The 23,853-nt window shown below is 45.1% G+C and overlaps 1 protein-coding gene across 4 annotated transcripts in view; it reads left to right on the forward strand.

Moving 5' to 3' along the window:
• The window catches only part of AEBP1 (AE binding protein 1), a 50,445-nt gene that overhangs the window by 24,098 nt on the left and 2,494 nt on the right, over positions 1-23,853 (forward strand). For all 4 annotated transcript variants that reach the window (XM_079954938.1, XM_079954939.1, XM_079954940.1 and 1 more), the window contains exons 10-21: positions 568-639; positions 2,511-2,620; positions 3,603-3,742; positions 5,557-5,641; positions 6,749-6,893; positions 8,252-8,343; positions 9,910-10,033; positions 12,212-12,408; positions 13,768-13,947; positions 18,234-18,573; positions 21,792-21,931; positions 22,462-22,561. In XM_079954938.1, the coding sequence (XP_079811064.1) occupies positions 568-639; positions 2,511-2,620; positions 3,603-3,742; positions 5,557-5,641; positions 6,749-6,893; positions 8,252-8,343; positions 9,910-10,033; positions 12,212-12,408; positions 13,768-13,947; positions 18,234-18,573; positions 21,792-21,931; positions 22,462-22,561 (1,725 nt within the window). The remainder of the gene's footprint in view (positions 1-567; positions 640-2,510; positions 2,621-3,602; positions 3,743-5,556; positions 5,642-6,748; positions 6,894-8,251; positions 8,344-9,909; positions 10,034-12,211; positions 12,409-13,767; positions 13,948-18,233; positions 18,574-21,791; positions 21,932-22,461; positions 22,562-23,853) is intronic.

A 23,853-nucleotide genomic window follows, 5' to 3' on the forward strand; every position in this document is an offset into this window, starting at 1 on the left:
GTGCTCCTTCCACTAGTCTTTCCTGCTCTAGTCACTGCTATGGATGCACAACCCGACTGCCTCCAGGCACTTCAAGGGATTTCCATATGGCAAGGTTAATGTTGCCAGCCTTACTCTCCCACTGCTGAGAATCATGGTGGATCACTTAATGTCCCCCCCCCTCCCTTGCAGGTTGAAACAACTGGAATGTGCTATATGATTTTTTAATTTCATTACATTTGCTTCTTTTATTTCTTACATATTGTATTTTATTGCACTACGGTTTGGCACTACGGTTTGAATTCCATAGAATTCCTCAGTCAGTATTCAAATTGCAGTGCAATGCAATCTGTAAGAGTTTGAGAACAGTTTCATTAAATAGCCACCATGGTGTGTAAAATTTATCTATTTTTTTCCTGTTCCTTATAAGTTTTGAGAGATTTTCTCAGCGATGGCCATTGCCAAACATTTTTGTGCCATGCGCAGTTTTCTAAATTTTCTTCGTATTCCCTGCACCCATATGCTTTTTTTCCTATCCCCAAACATTTCCTCCCTAAACTTTGACCTCTGTTACTTCTCCATGTGCAGGGAAGCCAAAGAAAACAGGAGGGAAAAAATGGGAGACAGATGAGGACGAGTGGACTCCAGAAGAAAAAATAAGTGAGTGGGATTTTTAAAAAGGTTAAAATGCATTGGTTGGGCTGACCGGCTGAGGAATATTTGCTCAGGCAGTTATCCTTGATCTGATAATGCCCATAAGTGTGTTGGTAAGAGTAATATCAAGGGACGCGGGTGGTGCTGTGGGTTAAACCACAGAGCCTAGGACTTGCCGATCAGAAGGTCAGCGGTTCAAATCCCCGTGACGGGGTGAGCTCCCGTTGCTCGGTCCCTGCTCCTGCCAACCTAGCAGTTCAAAAGCACATCAAAGTGCAAGTAGATAAATAGGTACCGCTCCGGCGGGAAGGTAAACGGCGTTTCCATGGGCTGCTCTGGTTTGCTCCCTCGGCCTATAGGGCGAGATGAGCGCGCAATCCCAGAGTCAGACATGACTGGACCTAATGGTCAGGGGTCCCTTTACCTTTAAGAGTAATATTGAATCATAGTGAACTGCTTTTGTGGAATTTTGGAACATGCGATGTTCGTTGCTCAATATATGGTCACCTGATGACTCTCTCTTGAATACATAACCTGCCCACCCTCACTTGCATTTGTGGTGGCAGGTGAAAGCAACTTGGCTATATTTTGCCTGGAGAAGAGAAGAATGGGATGGGGGAACATGATAGCACCTGAAGGTCGCATGAGAAGATGGCAAATACAGTGGTACCTCAGGTTACACACGCTTCAGGTTACATACGCTTCAGATTACAGACTCCGCTAACCCAGAAATAGTACCTCGGGTTAAGAACTTTGCTTCAGGATGAGAACAGAAATCGTGTTCTGGTGGCAGCAGGAGGCCCCATTAGCTAAAGTGGTGCTTCAGGTTAAGTACAGTTTCAGGTTAAGAACGGACCTCCAGAACTAATTAAGTACTTAACCCGAGGTACCACTGTACCATGAACTGGCATGAAAGCTGTCTGTGGTGGCGAAGGTGGTGACAGCTAGATTTATTACCTGCCTTACAGCAGAGGATCCCAGGGTGGGTTGCCGCAATATACAATACTTACCTAAAAAGATAAAGAAAACAAAAGACTGAGTTAAGCACTTGAAAAATCCATTGAAACCAGACATTGTAAGTTCATCTTAAGTTGGGTAGTTCATAAGTCTCTGTGGCTTTACACAAGGTTTTGTATTTTTCTCAGAAGATTGATAAAGAATGTATAATTATTTTGGTAATTATTGTATGTATATTAGTCGCCAGTGCGTTGCATGAGTTGTACTACTGTAATATACAATACAGCATTAAAAACAGTTCAGAACAAATCTCAAATACAACCAGAATGGGTCCTAAAATTTAGATATCTCAAGATATCTCAAGTATCAAAGGCTTGTGTCTTCAGCCTGTGATGAAAGCTGTGCAGTGATGCGCTGTTGCGGGGAGGGAATTTCACAACTTTGTCAATGCCCACTCCTGGGTCACCAACACTCTGAGTCTCTGAGGATGGTTGCACTACCAACAAGGCCCCCTCTTCTGATCTTAACATCTGAGTGGGACACTGGGGAAGGGGGTGGTCTTTAAGTTGATTGGTGCATAAGTGGTTTAGGGCTTTAAACACTATTGCGGGCACCTTAAATTAAGCCTAAAAAGGAGCTGGCATCCAGAGTAGTACGTGGTGATCATTTTATTGCTTCTTGCTACAGTCGTCAAGTGACAGATCTCTATATCTGTGGGGGTGCGTGAACGGGATATTGGTTTGTTTGTTTTTGGATTTGTCCTTGTTGTTATGCATTTTGTGCTTTTATCATGCATTTTTATGCTGTTAACCAACCTGAGATCTACAGATGTAGGGTGGAATACAGATATAATAATAATAATAATAATAATAATAATAATAATAATAATAAAAAACTACCCTGCCCGTTCTGCTTTGCAGAATGCCCTCCCATTGGGATGGAATCCCATCGAATTGAGGACGATCAGATTTTATCTTCCTCCATGCTGCGTCATGGCTTAGCAGCCCACCGAGGTCGCCTTAACATGCAGGTAATGGCATTGTTCCAGGAGTGGCCACGATTCTGTTCCTGAATGGTTGAATGTGTAATGACGATTCACAAGCACTATTATTGTTTTGTTGTTATTTTATTTATCATTATAAACTCAACAATGACGCCATGCAATGAACTCGTCGGCGCCATGCATCAAGGGTGGGGAATCTGAGGACAACTTTCCATTCCGGATAACCTTCTAAGGGCCACATGTCAGTGGTTGGGTAGGGCCAGAGGCCAATTTTGGCAGAGCAGCAAATGTAAATTGCTACCTCTGTACAGTAGGCTGGCTTTTACACATATTTGAATGCACCCCTCTATCCTCCACCCAGTCAAGTGGTATTATCAGATGCGCGTGGCGCCAAACCACTGAGACACTTGGGCTTGCCGATCAGAAGGTAGGCGGTTCGAATCCTCGTGATGGGGTGAGCTCCCATTGCTCTGTCCCAGCTCTTGCCAACCTAGCAATTCGAAAGCATACCAGTGCAAGTAGATAAGTAGGTACTGCTGCAGCAAGAAGGTAAACAGCGTTTCTGTGTGCTCTGGCTTCCGTCACAATGTTCAGTTGCACCAGAAGTGGTTTAGTCTTGCTGGCCACATGACGTAGAAAGCTGTCTGTGGACAAACGCTGGCTCCCTTGGCCTGAAAGCGAGATGAGTGCTGCAACCCCATAGTCGCCTTTGACTGGACTTAACTGTCCAGGGGTCCTTTACCTTTACCTTTTACCTTGAAAGGGGCATTGTTCATGGTTTTTTGACCTGGGGAGAGTTTCAAGAGCTAGACAGAAAGGCTGGAGGGCCCCAGTTCTGACCCCATAACTGCATCTTTACAGTATAATAAGGAAAGATAGATAGATGTATTTAAAACAGTTGCACCCCACCTTTCTGCTACCAACCCAGCAAAGTGGCTCACAAAATGGGAATAAAGTCATTAGCAATATTGCTTCCTCCTCCTCTTCTCCTTTCTGCCTCCCTTTGCAGGCAGGGTCTAACGAGGATGATTTTTTTGACGGCGCTTGGTGTGCAGAAGATGACAGCCGCGTACAGTGGATTCAGGTGGACACCAGAAGAACCACCAAGTTCACAGGAGTCATAACCCAGGGCCGTGATTCTCTCATCCAGTACGTGTGGGTAGGGAAGGGGGAGAATTTCGATTCAGATTAAAGGCGAGCCGGCCGAATTTGCACATTCCTAAATTACATGCGAGCTGAAATGCTGCTAGCCTTTGAAAACCACACTTCTCCAAATGTTGTAGTGCAGTTCTCCGACCAAGTGTGCATAAAAATGCAGGCATTGGTAAAAATTGCATGCAGAAATGCACTTTGTTGGGGGAAATATACTTTGCAAAAGTGGGTAGGTTCAGCAAACTTACATTAAAAATATGTATTTTAGAAGAAATTCTTACCAAAATACTGCTGAATTCTCATGAGGACTTTTTAAAAAGAACCGTAACCAAGTGAGGTGGAAATATGGGGAACTGAACTTAAGATAGGCTGCAGTAATTTCGTTGTCCCCGAGAGGGAGCAATGACAGTAAAGATATTATTAATATTATTAGAAACAGAGGCCACACACCTACTTGTTGTTGTTGTTCAGTCGTTCAGTTGTTTAGTCGAGTCCAATCATGACCCCATGGACCAGAGCACGCCAGGCACTCCTGTCTTCCACTGCCTCCCGCAGTTTGGTCAAACTCATGCTGGTAGCTTCGAGAACACTGTCCAACCATCTCGCCCTCTGTCGTCCCCTTTTCCTGGTGCCCTCCATCTTTCCCAACATCAGGGTCTTTTCCAGGGAGTCTTCTCTTCTCATGAGGTGGCCAAAGTATTGGAGCCTCAGCTTCAGGATCTGTCCTTCCAGTGAGCACTCAGGGCTAATTTCCTTAAGAATAGATAGGTTTGATCTTCTTGCAGTCCATGGGACTCTCAAGAGTCTCCTCCAGCACCATAATTCAAAAGCATCAATTCTTTGGCGATCAGCCTTCTTTATGGTCCAGCTCTCACTTCCATACATCACTACTGGGAAAACCATGGCTTTAACTATACGGACCTTTGTTGGCAAGGTGATGAATCCTGGGAGTTGTAGTTTACTCCCAGAGCTACAGTTTCCAGCACCCTTCACAAACTACAGTTTCCAGGATTCTTTGAGGGAAGCCATGTGCTTTAGATGCGTGTTGTAGATGTCAAATGAGGAAAACCCATCCCTATGTGTTGGGCAGACCAAAAGATCAGCATCCAGCTTTTTAACCACAGATTTTTTTTTGAGGAGCGAGGATCCTAGTGCAAACCAATAGGTACAAATGGAAGAAGGGAAGACCGTGTTTATTCTGCACTAGGATCCCCACCCATCAAAAAAAAATCTGTGGTTAAAAAACTAGATGTTGAGTGTTGCGTATTACGAAGCAGTCATTCTGCATAGTTTAACAGACTTCTTACTTTCTTACCCACGTGCTTCCTTCATTAGGATAAGAATTGTGCTTTTTTTAGCCCCCTGCGTGATTATAGAAATAAGGAATGGTCAAATAAAACAAGATATTTGTGAGTTATACCAGCGACTGACTGATAGAGAGAGAAGATTGTTAATATCAGGATTGGAAAATTGTGAAGTAATAGAGAAGATAGCAGAACGATAAAGGATGGATATTGGGCTTTTGAAATCCAGAACACGGCAAGTCCCATTGAAATTAATTAATTTGAACCATATAATTGGCTATATATTTTTTTGTTTTTAGATGTGGAAAGATTTGGTTTGATTTGTTACGAATATGAATGTTTTTTGAATTGGAAAATGAATAAAAATTCTTTACAAAAACAAAAGGATAAGAATTGTGCTTTAAAAAAACCCTTAAAAAAACCTTTAAAAAATAAAATTTGAATGCTGAACCTGGAAGGCTGCTTAATTACAACTTTCCTTCATTTTTTGTCTTTTTTCTTCAACAGCGATGACTTCGTCACCACCTTCCACGTGGGCTTCAGCAATGACAGCATGAACTGGCTCATATACAGCAACGGATATGAGGAAATGGTACGTGTTGCATTGGAAAAGTCCCCCCAGTGCTTTAAAAGCGTTTTGTCTGTTGAGATTTCCCTCTGAGGTATTGTGAGCGGCCCACAAGGATGCTGTTTATTTGTTTGTTTATTAGATTTATACACCGTCCTTCATCATAAGATCTCAGAATAAAACACATGCTGTTTATGTATCAGGGTTTGGCTGGTGCAGAATGAGTGGCAGGGATCCGCTTTAAGGCTTAGAACTTTGGAATTATGGGGGCTGAGAACATCTGGGAAGGTAGGGTAAAAGTTAAATCCACACACCCAAGCATGTATTTATATGTTTATGGATTCCTCTACTATAATAATAAATAATAATTTACAGGAAACAACAACTTTGGGAAAACCTAATAAAAATGTAATAATAATAATAATAATAGTAATAGTAATAGTAATAGTAATAAAAATTATAAAAATTATAAAAATTATAAAAATTATAAAAATTATAAAAATTATAAAAATAGAAGGCCTTGCTTCTCAGCATCAAATCACACATCAAATCTACTACCAGCCTACTTTCTCGCTGTTCTTCATTAAGCATAGGTAGTATTCAAGGACGCGGGGTGGCGCTGTGGTCTAAACCACTGAGCCTCTTGGGCTTGCCGATCAGAAGGTCAGCGGTTCGAATTCCTGCGATGGAGTGAGCTCCGGATGCTCTGTCCCAGCTCCTGCCAACCTAGCAGTTCAAAAGCATGCCAGTGCAAGTAGATAAATAGGTATCACTGTGGTGGGAAGGTAAACGGCGTTTCTGTGTGCTCTGGCTTCCGTCACAATGTTCAGTTGTGCCAGAAGCAGTTTAGTCATGCTAGCCACATGACCTGGAAAGCTGTGGACAAACGCCAGCTCCCTTGGCCTGAAAATGAGATGAGCTCTGCAACCCCATAGTCACCTTTGACTGGACTTAATTGGACTTACCTGGTATTCAAGGAGCTGTGTCAGGAGGACCTTAGAGGGTGGAAAAAATGAAAACCTCAAGCCCACAGCAATAGGGGAAATGTAATATCTGGGTCTTTTTGCTCAGAACAGGCCACATGTGTTTCTTGTCTCTTATAACTGGAAACTGTCTCTTTTACTTTTGCAGCTTTTCTATGGAAATGTTGACAAGGACACGCCAGTGATGACTGAATTTCCAGAGCCAAAGGTTGCCCGCTTCATTCGCATCTTCCCACTGACTTGGAATGGTAGTCTTTGCATGAGGCTGGAGGTTCTGGGCTGCCCTCTCTCAAGTAAGCAGGAACTAGACTTGTTGTTGTTGTTTAGTTGTTTAGTCGTTTAGTCGTGTCCGACTCTTCGTGACCCCCTGGACCAGAGCACGTCAGTCACTGCTGTCTTCCACTTCCCGTAGTTTGGTCAAACTCATGCTGGTAGCTTCGAGAACACTGTCCAGCCATCTCGTCCTCTGTCGTCCCCTTCTCCTTGTGCCCTCCATCTTCCCCAACATCAGGGTCTTTTCCAGGGAGTCCTCTCTTCTCATGAGGTGGCCAAAGTATTGGAGCCTCAGCTTCAGGATCTGTCCTTCCAGTGAGCACTCAGGGCTGATTTCCTTCAGAATGGAGAGGTTTGATCTTCTTGCAGTCCATGGGACTCTTAAGAGTCTCCTCCAGCACCATAATTCAAAAGCATCAATTCTTCGGCGATCAGTCTTCTTTATGATCCAGCTCTCACTTCCATACATCACTACTGGGAAAACCATAGGTTTAACTATACGGACCTTTGTCGGCAAGGTGATGTCTCTTGCTTTTTAAGATGCTTTTTAAGATGCTGTTCCCTTCATGGATCACTGCCTTGCCGTGGCGAAGGGGCTTGAATAACTCAGAGAAGCTATGAACTATGCCGTGCAGGAGCTAGACTAGAGAGTCCATATTACTTGAAGGCAGGAGGAGGAGGAGGAGAGAAGAATGAAGGGTTGCCTCCAGTGCTATCCCTATTTCATTAATTTACAGGAGTCTACTTCCGTGAAGTAGGGATGTGGGTGGCACTGTGGTCTCAACCACTGAGCCTTGGGTTTGCCGATCAGAAGGTTGGCGGTTTGAATCCCCGCGACGGGGTGAGCTCCCGTTGCTTGGTCCCTGCTCCTGCCAACTTAGCAGTTCGAAAGCAAGCCCAAAAAAGTGCAAGTAGATAAATAGGTACCACTCTGGCGGGAAGGTAAACGGCATTTCCGTGCGCTGCTCTGGTTTCAGTGTTCCATTACACCAGAAGCGGTTTAGTCATGCTAGTCACATGACCCGGAAAAACTGTCTGCGGACAAATGCTGGCTCCCTCAGCCTGTAAAGCGAGATGAGCACCGCAACCCCAGAGTCGTCTGTGACTGGACTTAACTGTCAGGGCTCCCTTTACCTTTACCTTTTTTTACTTCCATGAATAACATTTTAATTGCTTTTTTTGAAGAAGCTGGGGATTGTATCCCACTTACAGTATTTTCTGTTTTGTTGCTAAAATGTTATTGGTACTTACCAAACATTCAGATTTTATTTAAACTGCTTTCTCTATTTAAAAAGCAGCATATATAAATATATTAAATAATAGTATAAATAATAGGATCAATTTCTGCCTTTGAGTCCCTCTCATAATTTTTTTGCAGGCATCCACAGCTATTACAGCCTGCAGAATGAAGTGATGACATCAGTAGACAACCTGGATTTCCGCCATCACAACTACAAGGACATGAGACAGGTGAGGAGAGGAGCCTCAGCCTTGACATTTGCTGCTTTCAAGAGGCTTTGGTTAGGTACAGTGGTACCTTGGTTCTCAAACTTATTCTGTTCCGGAAGTCCGTTCCAAAACCAAAGCATTCCAAAACCAAGGTGTGCTTTCCCATAGAAAGCAATGCAAAATGGATCAATCCGTTTCAAACTTTTAAACACAACCCCTAAAACAGCAATTTTACTATCTAAACGAGACCATTGATCCATAAAATGAAAGCGATGAAAAATGTACTGCAGTCACGCAATCAATCAATCAATCAATCAATCAATAGCTGAAATGGGTTCCACACAGTCACAAAAACAAAACAAAAAAGAGCTACAAGAACAAAAATGCAAAATAAAGAGCAAAAACAGACAGACCTCAAAACGGAAGTGTGGCACTCAATATAGAGCATGTTCGGCTTCCAAAAAAAGTTCGCAAACCGGAACACTTACTTCTGGGTTTGCAGTGTTTGGGTTCCAAGTTGTTTGAATACCAAGGCGTTTGAGAACCAAGGTACCATAAGCAAGAAAGGAAGAAAATGTGGCAATGACTCAAAGCCAGAACCACTCCCAGTGGCTCGGCTCAAGCAGAATAGGGTTCCTGAGAGGTCTATCTACCCATTTCATTGCTGCTTTGCCTTTACTGAACATTTGATCTGATTTGTTTGCTGGGAGGTTATACGCCAAGGAACATTCATCCTGGTTTGTTGCATGGTGTTTATTCATCTTCCCGGTAATCATTTATTCATCCCACACTTTTCAATGTCTTTCCCTGTAAGTTGCCTAACCGCAAAAGTCAGTCTCTCTTTTCTTTGAAGTGGATTTGTTGTGCTAGGTCAGGGGTCAGCAAAGTTTTTGTGACTTGGGCCGGTTCACGGTCCCACAGATGCCGCGGTGGGCCGGAGTGTGTGCGCCACATGCACACTTGCACAAATGCTATTTCCGGCGCTTCTTCTGGCACAGAGGAGGTGTGCCGGCCAGCGTCGCGGAAGGCAGTCCCCACTCTGCTATGCGGCGCATGGGAGCCAACTGAGCGGGGGGGGGGGTCCCTGAGCGGACGACGGGGGTCCATGGGCTGGTTAAACGACCCCATGGGCCGCTTGTGGCCTATGGACCTTAGGTTGCCGACCCCTGTGCTAGGTTGTGCCAGAGTTCTTTGTTGTTTAGTCGTTTAGTTGTGTCCGACTCTTTGTGACCCCATGGACCAGAGCACGCCAGGCACTCCTGTCTTCCACTGCCTCCCGCAGTTTGGTCAAACTCATGCTGGTAGCTTCAAGAACACTATCCAACCATCTCGTCTTCTGTTGTCTCCTTCTCCTTGTGCCCTCCATCTTTCCCAACACCAAGGTCTTTTCCAGGGAGTCTTCTCTTCTCACGGGGTGGCCAAAGTATTGGAGCCTCAGCTTCACTATCTGTCATTCCAGTGAGCACTCAGGGCTGATTTCCTTCAGAATGGAGAGGTTTGATCTTCTTGCAGTTCATGGGTCTCTCAAGAGTCTCCTCCACCATTGGTTGAATGGTCAGCAAATTGCAATGCTTTCTCTCCCTCCAGCTTATGAAGGTGGTGAATGAAGAGTGTCCCACCATCACCCGCATCTACAACATTGGCAAGAGTTCCCGAGGACTTAAGATCTACGCCATGGAGATCTCTGACAATCCAGGAGAGCATGAGCTAGGTGAGAGATGCACGCCATTAGATGGTCTCAAAGTGCCCATCAACACATTTCAATTTTGACCGCATCTGCACTCTGCATTTTAGGCACTGTTGATACCACTTTAAGCAGTCATAAAGGTAAAGGGACCCCTGACCATTAGGTCCAGTCATGGCCGACTCTGGGGTTGTGGCACTCATCTCGCTTTATTGGCCAAGGGAGCCGGCGTACAGCTTCCGGGTCATGTGGCCAGCATGACTAAGCCACTTCTGGCGAACCAGAGCAGCGCACGGAAATGCCGTTTACCTTCCCGCCGGAGTGGTACCTATTTATCTACTTGCACTTTGACGTGCTTTCGAACTGCTAGGTGGGCAGGAGCTGGGACTGAGCAACGGGAGCTCACCCCGTCGCGGGGATTTGAACCGCCGACCTACAGATCGGCAAGTCCTAGGCTCTGTGGTTTAACCCACAGTGCCACCCGCGTCCCTTAAGCAGTCATGGCTTCCCCCAAAGACTCCTGGGATCTGCCTCAAAGCCCATTACAGCCATGAGGCTTTGAGGCAGGCGAGGGCAAGTATTCAGATGAGCAAACATCCCTGCAAGCCCAGTGCAAAGTCATGTTTTTGTAAGTCTGAGTCGACGCATCTGCTGACATGCCCCATTTCCCAGCGTTAACTTGCTGGCACACAAAGCCCTGGGAGTGAACCATGTAAGTGTATGATGTTAACCTAGTTCGATCATGACTCTCTTCCAAAAAACAAGAGAACATTATTTTAACAAGGTCTGCTCTCTATATAGTCGGGTGAGCACACTTGAGTTATATTAACTGCCTTGGGTTATTTGCCTGGCTTTCACCTTTGTCAACATTTCCATAACAATGTCTGGGCCTGATGTTCAGATTTTTTTATTTTTAAAAAGTATGCTTACCATAGCCATCCCCTTAGCCTTTTATAAATACTGGTACCAAAAAAAGCCCAAAACCTTCTACTCCAGCCCACAACTCCTTTGGAACAAATCCATTGTGCCAGGACTTTTTGTAAGCCAGCTTCGTAGATTGTCTGGACTCTCCATCTTAATACTCTGAGCTGGGAAACAGAAGTCCCAAAAGGTTTATGAATGCTTGGCTTCTCTGGATGCATTCAACATTTTGACTGACGCAATTATAAACATGGAATATTCCAGTACCGAGAGAGAGAGAGAGAGGCTGAAGCAGAGGCCAAAAGCTCACAGCTTCCAGATTTCTCTTGAGTACTGGCAACATTTGGGTCATAGGAGCCAACTCCTAGGGGCTGAGGTCCCTTCAGCTCCCCAAAATATTTGAGGGGGCCAGCCCTCCCAATTGATGGACATTGCCATTCAAATGGGGTGTGTGCACCATGCCTTGTGATCAATTATATGCAGTGGGGCTTACCTGTCCCTCCAATATTTTTTAAAAGTTGGCACCCCTGATATGGGTGGTGTGGAAAGGGGGGTATTAGTACAGATGGAAAAAAAAACATTAAAGTAATTAACAGTATGAGTTTTAGTCAGTCAATTGATGAATGAATAATTTGGGTTGTAGCCAAAGCTGGTCCTTCTCATGGAAGTCAATGGACATGACTGACTTGGATTCCTCAGTTATTATTATTTTTTAAATTGTTTTATTGATTGTAAAAAAAGAGAAGAAAGTCAACAAAAAAACACACCCCAAAGGATAATACAAATTACAAAAAAAAAGTTAATTTCTTACAACACAACTTTTTTTATGACTTTCAGTCGCCCCAGCAAGTGTCCCAGGTTTCTTCAGAATAGCGCACTTTTCATTATCACTCTTCTCCCAAATTTTTATTTTAATAAGGTTTTTTATGTCCATACAGTCTAAGCCTGCCAGAGAATTCACATTTTTTACAATGCTCTTCAAGATATTTTTAATTTTAATGGGTCTCTTCTGAGTACAACTCAGCAGCCCAAAGAAGCTGAATAGTTCTTGCCTGTCCTTATCAGAGAGTTTGATGCGGCCACTGGAATTTGTGCAAAGTGGCACCGTAAGTGGGGGGGGGGGAAATGGGAGGACAACACTGGTTGGAATGCAACAGGTTGTGGCAACAACATCATCTAGATTCTCTGGAACTAAGAATCACGACTTTAGAGTGACTTTACTTAGGTGGGCCTTTTCTAATGGAGCAGCACGGCAAACCTGCCTCTTTCCTCGCCTTCTTGCAGGAGAGCCAGAGTTCCGCTACACGGCAGGAATCCACGGCAATGAGGTGCTGGGTCGAGAGCTACTGCTCATGTTGATGCAGTTTATGTGCAAGGAATACAAGGATGGGAACCCTCGTGTGAGGAACCTGGTGACAGAGACCCGCATTCACCTTGTCCCCTCGCTCAACCCCGACGGCTATGAGATTGCCAGCCAAATGGTAAGTCTGGATGGGATCAGGCTTTGCAGTGTGAATTGAGAGACTCTGAAGTAGGAATGGGAATATGGGACTGTGAAGTAGGAATTCGATTTCTCTCCATTTCTCATTTTTCCAGCTCAAGCTCTGTTTTCCACATTTCTACTTGAGTTCACGACTTTAAAAAAAAAAAGTCATGAAAATTCAATTTCATTTTAGGGTGAATTTCTTCTGATACACACTTTTCTGAATGAACATTTGCCTAATGTACACACATTTGTGCAAGGCGACTTTAAAAAAAATATAATGCGTCTTGTGTGTCATAATCACTAATATATGCATTTATATGCACACTTTATAGTAGTGCATGCATTTTTGTACACATTACCTGGTTGGAGAACTGCACTGCCAAATTCAGAAAGTGCAAATTTCAACAGGTGGCTATGTTTTGGTTTGCATCTTGTTTCAGAAAGTGCAAATTGGGTACATTTGCCATTAAATGTAAATTTAATTTAGTTTATCCCCCGTCCCAACTCTAAAGAGAGGGAAGAGAAGTAAGGGTTGGAGCGGGGAAGGGGGGTTAGATTGAAGAAAACTCTATCATCCATCTATCTATCATCTATCTATATCTATCTATCTATCTATCTATCTATCTATCTATCTATCTATCATCTATCTATCTATCTATCTATCTATCTATCTATCTATCATCTGTCTGTCTATCTATCTATCTATCTATCTATCTATCTATCTATCTATCTATCATCTATCATCTATCTATCTATCTAATCTATCTATATCTATCTATCTACTCTCTCTCTCTCTCTCTCTCTCTCTCTCTGCCTTCTAAAAAGGGATTCACAATGTTTTACTGGTCTTGCTAGCCAAACTAAAGATGGTGGTGGGTAGGATCTAGTTATGGTTGTTCTGTAGCAGTTTGTATTGAGCTGTATTAATTGTTTGCTCAATATGTTTGTTTTTGCCTCATTTACATGCTATTGTGTTTTTTGATATGATTATATAGACTAAAACATTTGCTATTTTTTAAATGCTATTGTTAATATTGTGAATCAGTTTGGGCTCAACGTTGCTGGAAAAGTGAAAAAAAGTTAAATATCAAAATTCTGCAGCAAAATGACCAAACAACCCCCAGGCTTCCATTCCACCCTGTGCAGCTGGAAAAAAGGCAAATATCACTATGCCACTGCCAAAACAATCCTAAGGCTGGAGGAATGCCAGTCGTTCATCATACTCACCAGAGGACAGTGGTACCAAGCAAACATTTGAAAGCCTGCTTGTGATTTAGGCTACCTGAAGAGCAAACCTATGATTTTTGCCACCATTGTGAATAACCGTGAGACCACAACCTCTGTCTCTTTGCAGGGTTCTGAGCTGGGGAACTGGGCCCTGGGGCACTGGAGTGAGGAAGGGTACGATATCTTTGAGAACTTCCCTGATCTCAATAGCGTCCTCTGGGCTGCAGAAGAGAGGAAATGGGTACCGCACAAAGTCCCCAACCACCATATCCCCATCCCTGAGCACTATCTCGCAGAGGACACTGCTGTAAGTATTCTCTTGCTTCCGTACAAGCTTGACTTGTCATGCGAATCCTGAAAAGGGCAGCTGCGGGAGAATAGAGGGGCGCGGGTGGCGCTGTGGGTTAAACCACAGAGCCTAGGACTTGCCGATCAGAAGGTCGGCGGTTCGAATCCCCACGACAGGGTGAGCTCCTGTTGCTCGGTCCCTGCTCCTGCCAACCTAGCAGTTCGAAAGCACGTCAAAGTGCAAGTAGATAAATAGGTACCACTCCAGCGGGAAGGTAAACGGCGTTTCTGTGCGCTGCTCTGGCTCGCCAGAAATGGCTTAGTCATGCTGGCCACATGACCCAGAAGCTGTACGCCGGCTCCCTCAGCCAATAAAGCGAGATGAGCGCTGCAACCCCAGAGTCGGTCACGATTGGACCTAATGGTCAGGGGTCCCTTTACCTTTACCTTTACCACTGTGATGCAGCATGCAGCTACAGCTGAGATGGGGAGCCTCAGGTCTGGGTGCCAAATGTTGCCCACTTGGGCCATTCGCATGACCATTCCCATGTGCGGTTTTGTGTCAGCATCAACTGGGTAGGTTCTCTTTCTATTCGCTTATTCCATTTCCTTGGTAATGAGAGGTACTACCCATTATTGGGACGCGGGTGGCACTGGGACGCGGGTGGCGCTGTGGGTTAAACCACAGAGCCTAGGACTTGCCGATCAGGAGGTCAGCGGTTCGAATCCCCGCAACAGGGTGAGCTCCCATTGCTCTGTCCCAGCTCCTGCCAACCTAGCAGTTCAAAAGCACGTCAAAGGCTCCCTCAGCCAATAAAGCAAGATGAGCGCTGCAACCCCAGAGTCGGCCATGACTGGACCTAATGATCAGGGGTCCCTTTACCTTTACCTTTTACTCCCCCTTGGTGGATTGCACTGGGAAACAAAATTTTTGTTGTATTGACACCTGCAGTTGTTCTAACCTAATTTCAACGTGCTGATTTCATATCTGAAGTTGGTTTTGTTCTGTAAGCTCCAGGGGTTTTTTTTGCAATACATGTTTTTCACCATAATCTTTGTTTTTCACAGTGCAAGAATTCAATATTTTATTAAACACATAGCCAAAGTAGTACAATATGAGTATAAATGTAAGTGTCTTATATAGCATTGAATATGAACAATAATTACCATGTGGTTAGGGTAGATCAACGTGTCAGTGTCCACTTATCCCCAGTGTCAATATGACATATTGGCAAAAGTCGGAAATTGAAAGATAACTATAGCATGTACACGAAAATCGATTTCAGATTTGAAACCAGCATTGACAGAACATATAAGAACAGTTGAAAAATCTCATGCAACAGAAAATGAAAAAATAAATGTTCCCCAGTGTTGGTTTTTATTTATTGAATTGGTCTTCAAAGGCATTGCACTGGCTTACTTAGCAAATGGATACATTTGGGGGAACTTGGGTTAACAGCTCATGGTTCATCTGGAGAGAACTAAGCCACGAGCCTGGGGTGTGGTGCAGGGGTGTACCTAGTTGCTCCGGCAACCAGAGCAGTGGGGGAGGGGCGAGCCGCCCATGGGGGCACCCCAGCAAGTTGCCCACGGAGTCCGTCTGGCGGACGCAAGCCCCACGCTGCTGTTTTGGGCAGGATTGGGCCCTGAGCCACCGCATCACTCCCAGCAGAGACGTGTGGCTCGGGCGTGCTGCAGGCCAGGTTCTGTGGTAAGTACCACCCCCCCCCCGCGGTGTGCCATTTTGTCACCCCCTCAAGGATTACACCCGGGGTGGACCACATCCCCCCCTTCCTATGCCCCTGACCACATCCCCACCAGCCCCCTTCCTACGCCCCTCGTGGGTTGACACACTAAGCCCAACAATGGCTCTGTTCAGCACAGCATAGTAGCAGAATGTTTGCTTGTTTGTGCCAAGTTCGTTTTAGTGCTATGTGCAAACATATATATATATATGGAAAACAACTACAGTCATACCTCGGGTTGAATATGCTTCAGGTTGAGCGTTTTCAGGTTACGCTCTACGGCGACCTGGAAGTAATGGAGCGTGTTACTTCTGGGTTTCGCCGCTCGCGCATGCACAAATGCTCAAAATGACGTCACACGCATGCGTCACACCCATTCGCATCCAGAGGTACCACTGTTCCTTGACATGGGGAATTTTTTGGTGGGCCGAGCTGGGCAGATCAGGCAGAGTTTGGAGCACTGAGACTTTTTTGGAAGAAGCACAGATGTTGTTGCTTAAGCCAGAAATTTCCCTGTTCTGTAAGCGGCCTCGTGTTCTTCCGATTAAAGCTGCCATGCCAAAAATTAAAATTCCTCTTCTTTCTGCAACAACAAAATCTTAGAACTGGTTCTTCCAACAACAACAATAAAGTCTTTGGGTAAAAATACAGTGCTCACTGAAAAATTGTGCTTGCTTTAATTCTACTCACTGCTTTTATGTTAGGATGTGTTAATGTTCTTGTTTTGCTTTAATTTTTTGAAATCTTAACTTTTTTGCAAGTTGCTTGGAAACTTGCCGGAGGACAGGTTTCAAATCAAACAAATAAATTAATTAATTAATAGGAAGTGACCTGATCCCTATCCCATCTGGGCCACAGCTTGATTATGTGTGTGAGTGCTTATTTATTTATTTGCATTAAAAACAATAAAACAGTATTATAAAAGCAGAGATACAGCCATAATACCCAGCACAACAGTACTTTAACTACAGATAAAGAACATTGCTACCTTTGACTGGCTGTGTCTTGGTGTGATCACAAAAGATTTTGCTACTTGATTATTTTAATGGTAGGGACAGAACCACCTAAATTGTATAGAAATTTATTAATGTATGCTACTACTGCAGCAAGAATGACCGCTCCCCGCCTAAAACGGGGGGCGCCCTTTGCGTGGACGCATGCAGCCCCTAGATCTGGAGCGGCTCCAACAGCATAGGCTTGGCTTTGCCTCCCCCCAGGTGGGATACCTGGAGGTCTCCGCCTACCTCAGTCAGTTGTCCAATCCCACCTGGGGGAAGCGTTGCCAAGGAGACCAGGCCAGGTAGGGGAGGGATTACCTGCCCACACAATAGAGGGAGGATCTTACCTGGGAATCCTCACTTGGCTCCAGAGCTTCTCCCGCCCTACCCACCCTCAGTTAATGTCTTATTTTGCAGGTTAACTTTTCTTCACAGGTTTCGCAGGTTAACTTTTCTTCACAGGTATGCGGGCGCTGCTACGTTAAGGTCACTGTTAAAGGGCCAGAAAGGAATTTCCCTGCATTGGCAGGTTTCGCCTTTCCCGTAGCAAAACGTCACAACTTTGGCGGTATCAGGCCTTGGGCGGAATCCTTTAGTCCATCTTCCTCTTTGCAGCGGCGATACCAGGGTTCCCCGTTAAAGGGGTTTCTGAAGGGAGGCTTTGACCGTACGCCGAAAGGTCGTCATTGCTCTCCCCTGCGGCGGCGGCGTAACGGGGGCGGCTATCTCTGCTTGAACATATGTTCTCCAGAACCGGCCCATCCCCCCCACACACACTGGATAACCCTGATGCTCCCTAGGTCCCCGGCTGGGGACTGGGGAGGGAGAACGCCCAATGCCTGAGCCAAAGTCTACCCACATTTGAAATTTAATAAAGTTGTGGCCAATTTAATCCCATAGCACGTTGTCTTGAGTCGTTATTCCACATGACGGGGGGGACCGCGCGGGATCTGGGGACTCCGCCTGTCCACGCAATGTTACTTGCCCCAAAGTGGAAAGAAGCAGAAGTCCCAGTAATGGAAGAATGGATACAAAAACTTATGGAATATGCAGAAATTGTGAAACTTACCAGAAGAATAAGAAATCAAGATAACAAGCTTTTTATAAAAGAATGGAAATGGTTTATTGGATATTTACAGATAAATTGTAAACACATAAGAGCATTAGCAGGATTAGTATAATAACCTGCAGTTTTTATAAGAGTATATATTTACAGTAGATAATTAAATGAGCAAATTAAGTCAGTTTGGATATGCAGAAGATATTAAGAAATAAATTTAAGGGACCACAGAAAGAGGGGGAAGAAAGTCAAAATTTGGAACGTCAAATTGATTGCGAAACGAATGGAATGTATAAACTTGAAAAGTATAAATAAGAAACTAAAACTAAAATAAAATAGTAGGTGGCAGGGCTTGAACCTGTGGTTGTCTTCTGCATGCAGAATATGTGCTTTGCCCCTGAGCTACGAATTTCTGTGCCTGTTGGCCGCACTTTGACTTACCGCCCTTCACCCCTGTCCTGTGTGGTCTCCCTTTTCTCCCTCTCCTTTCTCCCTTCTCTAGATGGCAGTGGAGGTCAAAGCCATCATGGCCTGGATGGAAAAGAACCCTTTTGTCCTTGGCGCCAACTTCCACGGTGGGGAGAAGCTCGTCTCCTATCCCTATGACATGGCTCGCCCTGTCAACGAGAATGAAGTGGCACCTCCAGTGCTGGATGATTACGAAGAGGAGAACCCGGAAACCAGGGAGACCCCGGACCACGCCATCTTCCGCTGGCTGGCCATTTCCTATGCTTCGGCCCACCTCAGCATGACCGATACCTTCCGGGGAGGTTGCCATTCTCAGGATATGACCAACGGGATGGGGATCGTCAATGGCGCCAAGTGGCACCCTCGGGTGGGCAGTAAGTGTTGAAGAATGGGGGAGAGGTGGGATCATCATCATCATCTAGGAGTTGCTGCCTGTCCGGCACATTTCCTCTGTGCAAAACTTCTTCCAGGCAGTAGCAGAGCTAGCAGCAGTTGCTTCCATGTGAGAAGGGAAAAGTCCACACACTGTTCTTTCTATCTAATCAGTGTTTTATTTACATCAGCAGGCAAAAGAACAAACAATTCCACCAGAACTTGGACACATGCCCCTCTTACCCAGCTAACAACAACAACAACAACAACAACAACAACAACAACAATAATAATAATAATTTATACCCCACCCTTCTTGGTTCAGAAAACCAGGCTCAGGGCTGCTAGAAACAAATTTAAAACACTTAATTGATGCAACAAAAAACAGCATAAAATACAGGATAAAATGGGAATAACAATAAATTCAGAATTCAAAAATCAACTTAGGGAGAAAATCCATCCAATAAACATTAGATTATCACCAGGGCTAGCTGGCTAAATTAGTCCTATTTGGGCCAGCGAGGAGACCAGGGGAGAATTAGCTGTGGGATCCCAGAGCGGATAATCTTCATAAAAAGGGGAGGGAAGGAAGGGGAATAAAAGATCAGGCTAAGTTCAAATTGAAAGCCAGGCGGAATAGCTCTGGATGAATGGAGACAACCTATGGGCATAATCTGAGTCACTGAGGATGGTAAGAATGTGCAGGATAGGGATGCGCACTTAGAAATGTTTCCTCTTATTTCCCATTCATTAGTGTCTCATTTCGCTTCACAGTAGAAACCAGCTTGTCCTCTGGTGCCTGTAACTTTGGCGTTTTCCAGCCAAATGGCACATCATTTTCAGGTGTTTTTTTAACGAAAGCCAAGCCATGTAAGGTTCTCTGTTTTATAAGCAATTAAAAATGGGGCATGGGGACGCGGGTGGCGCTGTGGGTTAAACCACAGAGCCTAGCACTTGCTGATCAGAAGGTTGGCGGTTCGAATCCCCGCGACGGGCTGAGCTCCCGTTGTTTAGTCCCTGCTCCTGCCAACCTAGCAGTTTGAAAGCACGTCAAAGTGCAAGTAGATAAATAGGTACTGCTCCGGGGGGAAGGTAAACAGCGTTTCTGTGCGCTGCTTTGGTTCGCCAGAAGCGGCTTAGTCATGCTGGCCACATGACCCGGAAGCTGTACGCCGGCTCCCTTGGCCAATAAGGCAAGATGAGCGCTGCAACCCCAGAGTCGTCCATGACTGGACCGAATGGTCAGGGGTCCCTTTACCTTTACCTAAAAATGGGGCAGGGGAAATCCTCTAACCATTTCCTGTGGAGCTGTTTTTCATGTTGCGCCCCTTTCAGAGCACTCCCCTCTGTACAGAACGCTGAATATATCAATTTGCTTAGCGATGCAGTACAATTATCTGCTGTCAGTATCAGGAACCCCTTTTATGAGAAATGAATGGGCTGGCAAGGGCCATAGCTCAGTGGAAGATAATCTGCTTTGCATGATGCAGAAGGTCCCAGGTTCGCTTGTTACCAGTCCGAAACCCTGGACAGCTGCTGCCAGTCAGTGTAGACAGTACTGAGTTAGAGGCAGCTTCATGTGCCTATGTTGCTAAAAGGATTCTCATTTTTTTTAATTATGAAAATGAATAAGGGTGTATTTTGGGGTTACATACATTTTTGAAATGAATGCATACTCTTAATATGGGGTCAGCCTGGCGTAATTCCCTGCGATGCAATAGCTGTAAGAAGGAAACAGTCTTAGATCGTTTGTTCATCTAGCTGGTGTTGGCTACTCTGGCTGGCAGCAGCTCTTCCTGGGCCCTCAGCCGTGGTCTTTCCCAGCACTTGTTGCGGATCCCGTTCAGCTGAAGATGCCAGCAACCCAACATGGGAACTTCTGCATTCTCTGCCAATGCCAAACAATGGTCCTGCCTTTAGCGGGCTTTTCTCATTCCCTGACACAAGGGAGGGTCAAGTTCTACTTTTTTTGGGCTAGATTTTTCTAGCTGTTCCATGCCTGTCTCAGTTCAGAGCCTCCTGGACCACAAAATGTCTAGGGGGCACCACGTTGGGGAATGCTGATCTATTCAGTCACAAAGCTGGCTGGATCACAGCAAATGTCCGTCTCATTTGGTATCTTGCTTCCTACAGTGATGAGTCAGCTGCTTCTAGGAAGTCCAAAGGCTACGGCTCTCTTCCACTCTTCGCCCCAAACAGCTGGCATTCAGGGGTATGGTTTTCTGAACCCAGAGGGTCCATCCATCAGTCTAGTTGCCGTTAATAGACCACAACAAATAATAATACCACAGAGCCTTGAACTTGCCAATCAGAAGGTCGGCAGTTCAAATCCCCGCGACGGGGTGAGCTCCCGTTGCTCGGTCCCTGCTCCTGCCAACCTAGCAGTTCGAAAGCACATCAAAGTGCAAGTAGATAAATAGGTACCGCTCCGGCGGGAAGGTAAATGGCATTTTCGTGTGCTGCTCTTGTTCGCCAGAAGCGGCTTAGTCATGCTGGCCACATGACCCGGAAGCTGTACGCTGGCTCCCTTGGCCAATAAAGTGAGATGAGCACTGCAACCCCAGAGTTGGTCACGACTGGACCTAATGGTCAGGGGTCCCCTTTACCTTTTAATAATAATAATAATAATAATAATAATAATAATAATAATAATTTTATTTATACCCTGCCCTCCTCTGCCAGAGCCGGGCTCAGGGCGGCTAACATCAATAAAATTTCAGTAAAAACATAATAAGGAAAAAAAAAGAAAAAGGAAAAAAACCCACAATTTAAAATACAGGTTAAAATGCAATTTAAAATGCAGCCTCATTTTAAAAGTCAAAACCATAAGGGGAGGGAAACGTAAGGGTCAGACTGAGTCCAAACCAAAGGCCAGGTGGAACAGCTCTGTCTTGTAGGCCCTGCGGAAAGATGTCAAGCCCCGCAGGGCCCTAGTCTCTTGTGACAGAGCATTCCACCAAGGTGGGGCCGGTACTGAAAAGGCCCTGGCCCTAGTTGAGACCAACCTAACCACCTTGTGACTTGGGACCTCCAGAATGTTGTCATTTGTGGACCTTAAGGTCCTCTGCAGGGCATACCAGAGAGGCGGTCCCATAGGTACATGGGTCCTAGGCCGCATAGAGCGCCTCTTTACAGCTACCTAATCCCCTCTTTACAACCACCTAAGCTAATGGCTGTCACCACATCTCGGAAATATATCCTCTTCCATCTGTCCTTGCAGCCATGAATGATTTCAGCTACCTCCACACCAACTGCCTGGAGCTGTCCATCTACCCAGGGTGCGACAAGTTCCCCCATGAAAGTGAATTGCCACAGGAGTGGGAAAACAACAAGGAATCATTGCTGACATTCATGGAACAGGTAAGGTCCAAGCCCTAAAGCAAAGGTGGGGAACCTGTGGGTTTCAGATGGTGAGAGATGATGGGAGTTGCAGTCCCAGGCAGCATTTTGGCAGCTACCTTGTCCTAAGCGGTCTAGGAGCAGTTTACCTGAAGGAATATTGCCTTGCTCATATACTGAGATAGTCTGTGAACGCCCTGCTCCATAGGGGGCTGACAAGGACAGACCCTTTCTTTTGAGGCACTCTAACTATGGAAACACAGGTGCCAGGTGCTGGCCCAGATGCCAGATGAAACAAACAGGTATGTTTCAGGTGCCAGATGAAAATCCCAAAGCTTTTTGGTGGGTTTTTGCTCTTTCAAAATAGGTTCTGGATTTTCCTTCTTTTAATGCTGATTTTTTAAAAAAGGCATACATTTTAAAAAATTGTAAGGATGGTTCATTTTACGGGGATATGGACTTCTGTAAGCAGCCTTGCAATTTGTTGTTTTAGAAAACATATAAGGGACTTGAAAATAATCCTGCTGCCTGAAATCTCCTCCTCCTTGCAGATACATCGGGGCCTTAAGGGGACGGTGACAGACCAGCAGGGAGACCCCATTGCAAATGCCTCCATCTCTGTTGTGGGGATCAACCATGATGTGCAAACAGGTATGTCTGCAATGCTGAAGGTAGGGATGTGCAGCCACCTTGTAATGAATAGAAAATAGGTAGATGGATCTTCCATACATTAACTGGCCTACAGTCCAGCCAGCAAACCTATAGATGCCCGACATCCCAGTAACTGGGAAAGGAAGAGGGCTGAACATGGGGAACCAGAGAAAGAATCCAGTTCAGCTTTCTCCAGTTTCTAAATCACTGGCACAACCGCTTTGCAAAGCTCAAGAGACTTGCAGGTGTGTTTTTGTTCACCACGGCTGCTTGTGCTGCGAATTCTTGGCCTGAGCACATGTGGGCCCTGGCCAAACTATTCCTGTGACTTACGCATATGCAACTAGTAGACTCAAAAGGGACCCCCACCCCTGTTGTAGAACACTTGGCATACCTTGGCCTTAGCGTTGACAAAACATCAGGAACAAAGCCCGCTTTAAAATTATTCCTGCCTCTGCCAAATACCTCCTGCCAGCCACCCACCCACTTCAAAACGCAGGTTCGTTCATGAAGAACGTGTTTTGTGTGCAGGACTCTTAGCTTACAGCCTGCTAAACCTTATTACGTGACTTTCTCCATTTTAAATGCCCAAAGACCTTGCTGCCTTGGAGATATTGTTGCATTACAATAACTCCTGACTGTTGGTCATGCTACAGTGAGGGGGAGAAGTATTTGATCCCCTTCTAAATTTTGCCCGTTTGCCCTCTGACGAAGAAATGACCAGTCCATAATTTTAATGGTAGGTTTATTGCAGCTGTGAGAGACGGAATAACAACAGGAAACCCCCCAGAAACCCAGAAGACAAAAGTCAGAGATTGATGTGTATTATAATGAGTGAAATAAGTATTTGATTCTGAATGACCCAGAGAAATGGGTGAAAGTGTTGTGGTCAGATGAGACCAAAATTCAGTTCTTTGGCATCAACTCAACTCGCTGTGTTTGGAGGAATGCTGCCTACGACCCCAAGAACACCATCAAACATGGCAGGGGACATATTATGCTTTCTGGGTGTTTTTCTGCTAAGGGGACAGGACACCTAAGTCACCTTTTGCAAAGGAATCAAATACTTATTTCACTCACTATAATGCACATCAATCTCTGACTTTTTTCTTCTGAGTTTCTGGGGGTTTTCCTGTTGTTATTCCATCTCTCCCAATTACAATGAACCTACCATTAAAATTATGAACTGGTCATTTCTTCATCAGAGGGCAAACGGGCAAATTTAGCAGGGGATCAAATACTCCCCTCCCCCTCACTGTAGGTGGGACTTAGGGAAACCGAAGTCCAATAGG

The sequence above is a fragment of the Podarcis cretensis genome (genome assembly GCF_951804945.1).
Source record: "Podarcis cretensis genome assembly, chromosome: 15".
In the NCBI taxonomy this organism is placed as follows: Eukaryota; Metazoa; Chordata; class Lepidosauria; order Squamata; family Lacertidae; genus Podarcis; species Podarcis cretensis.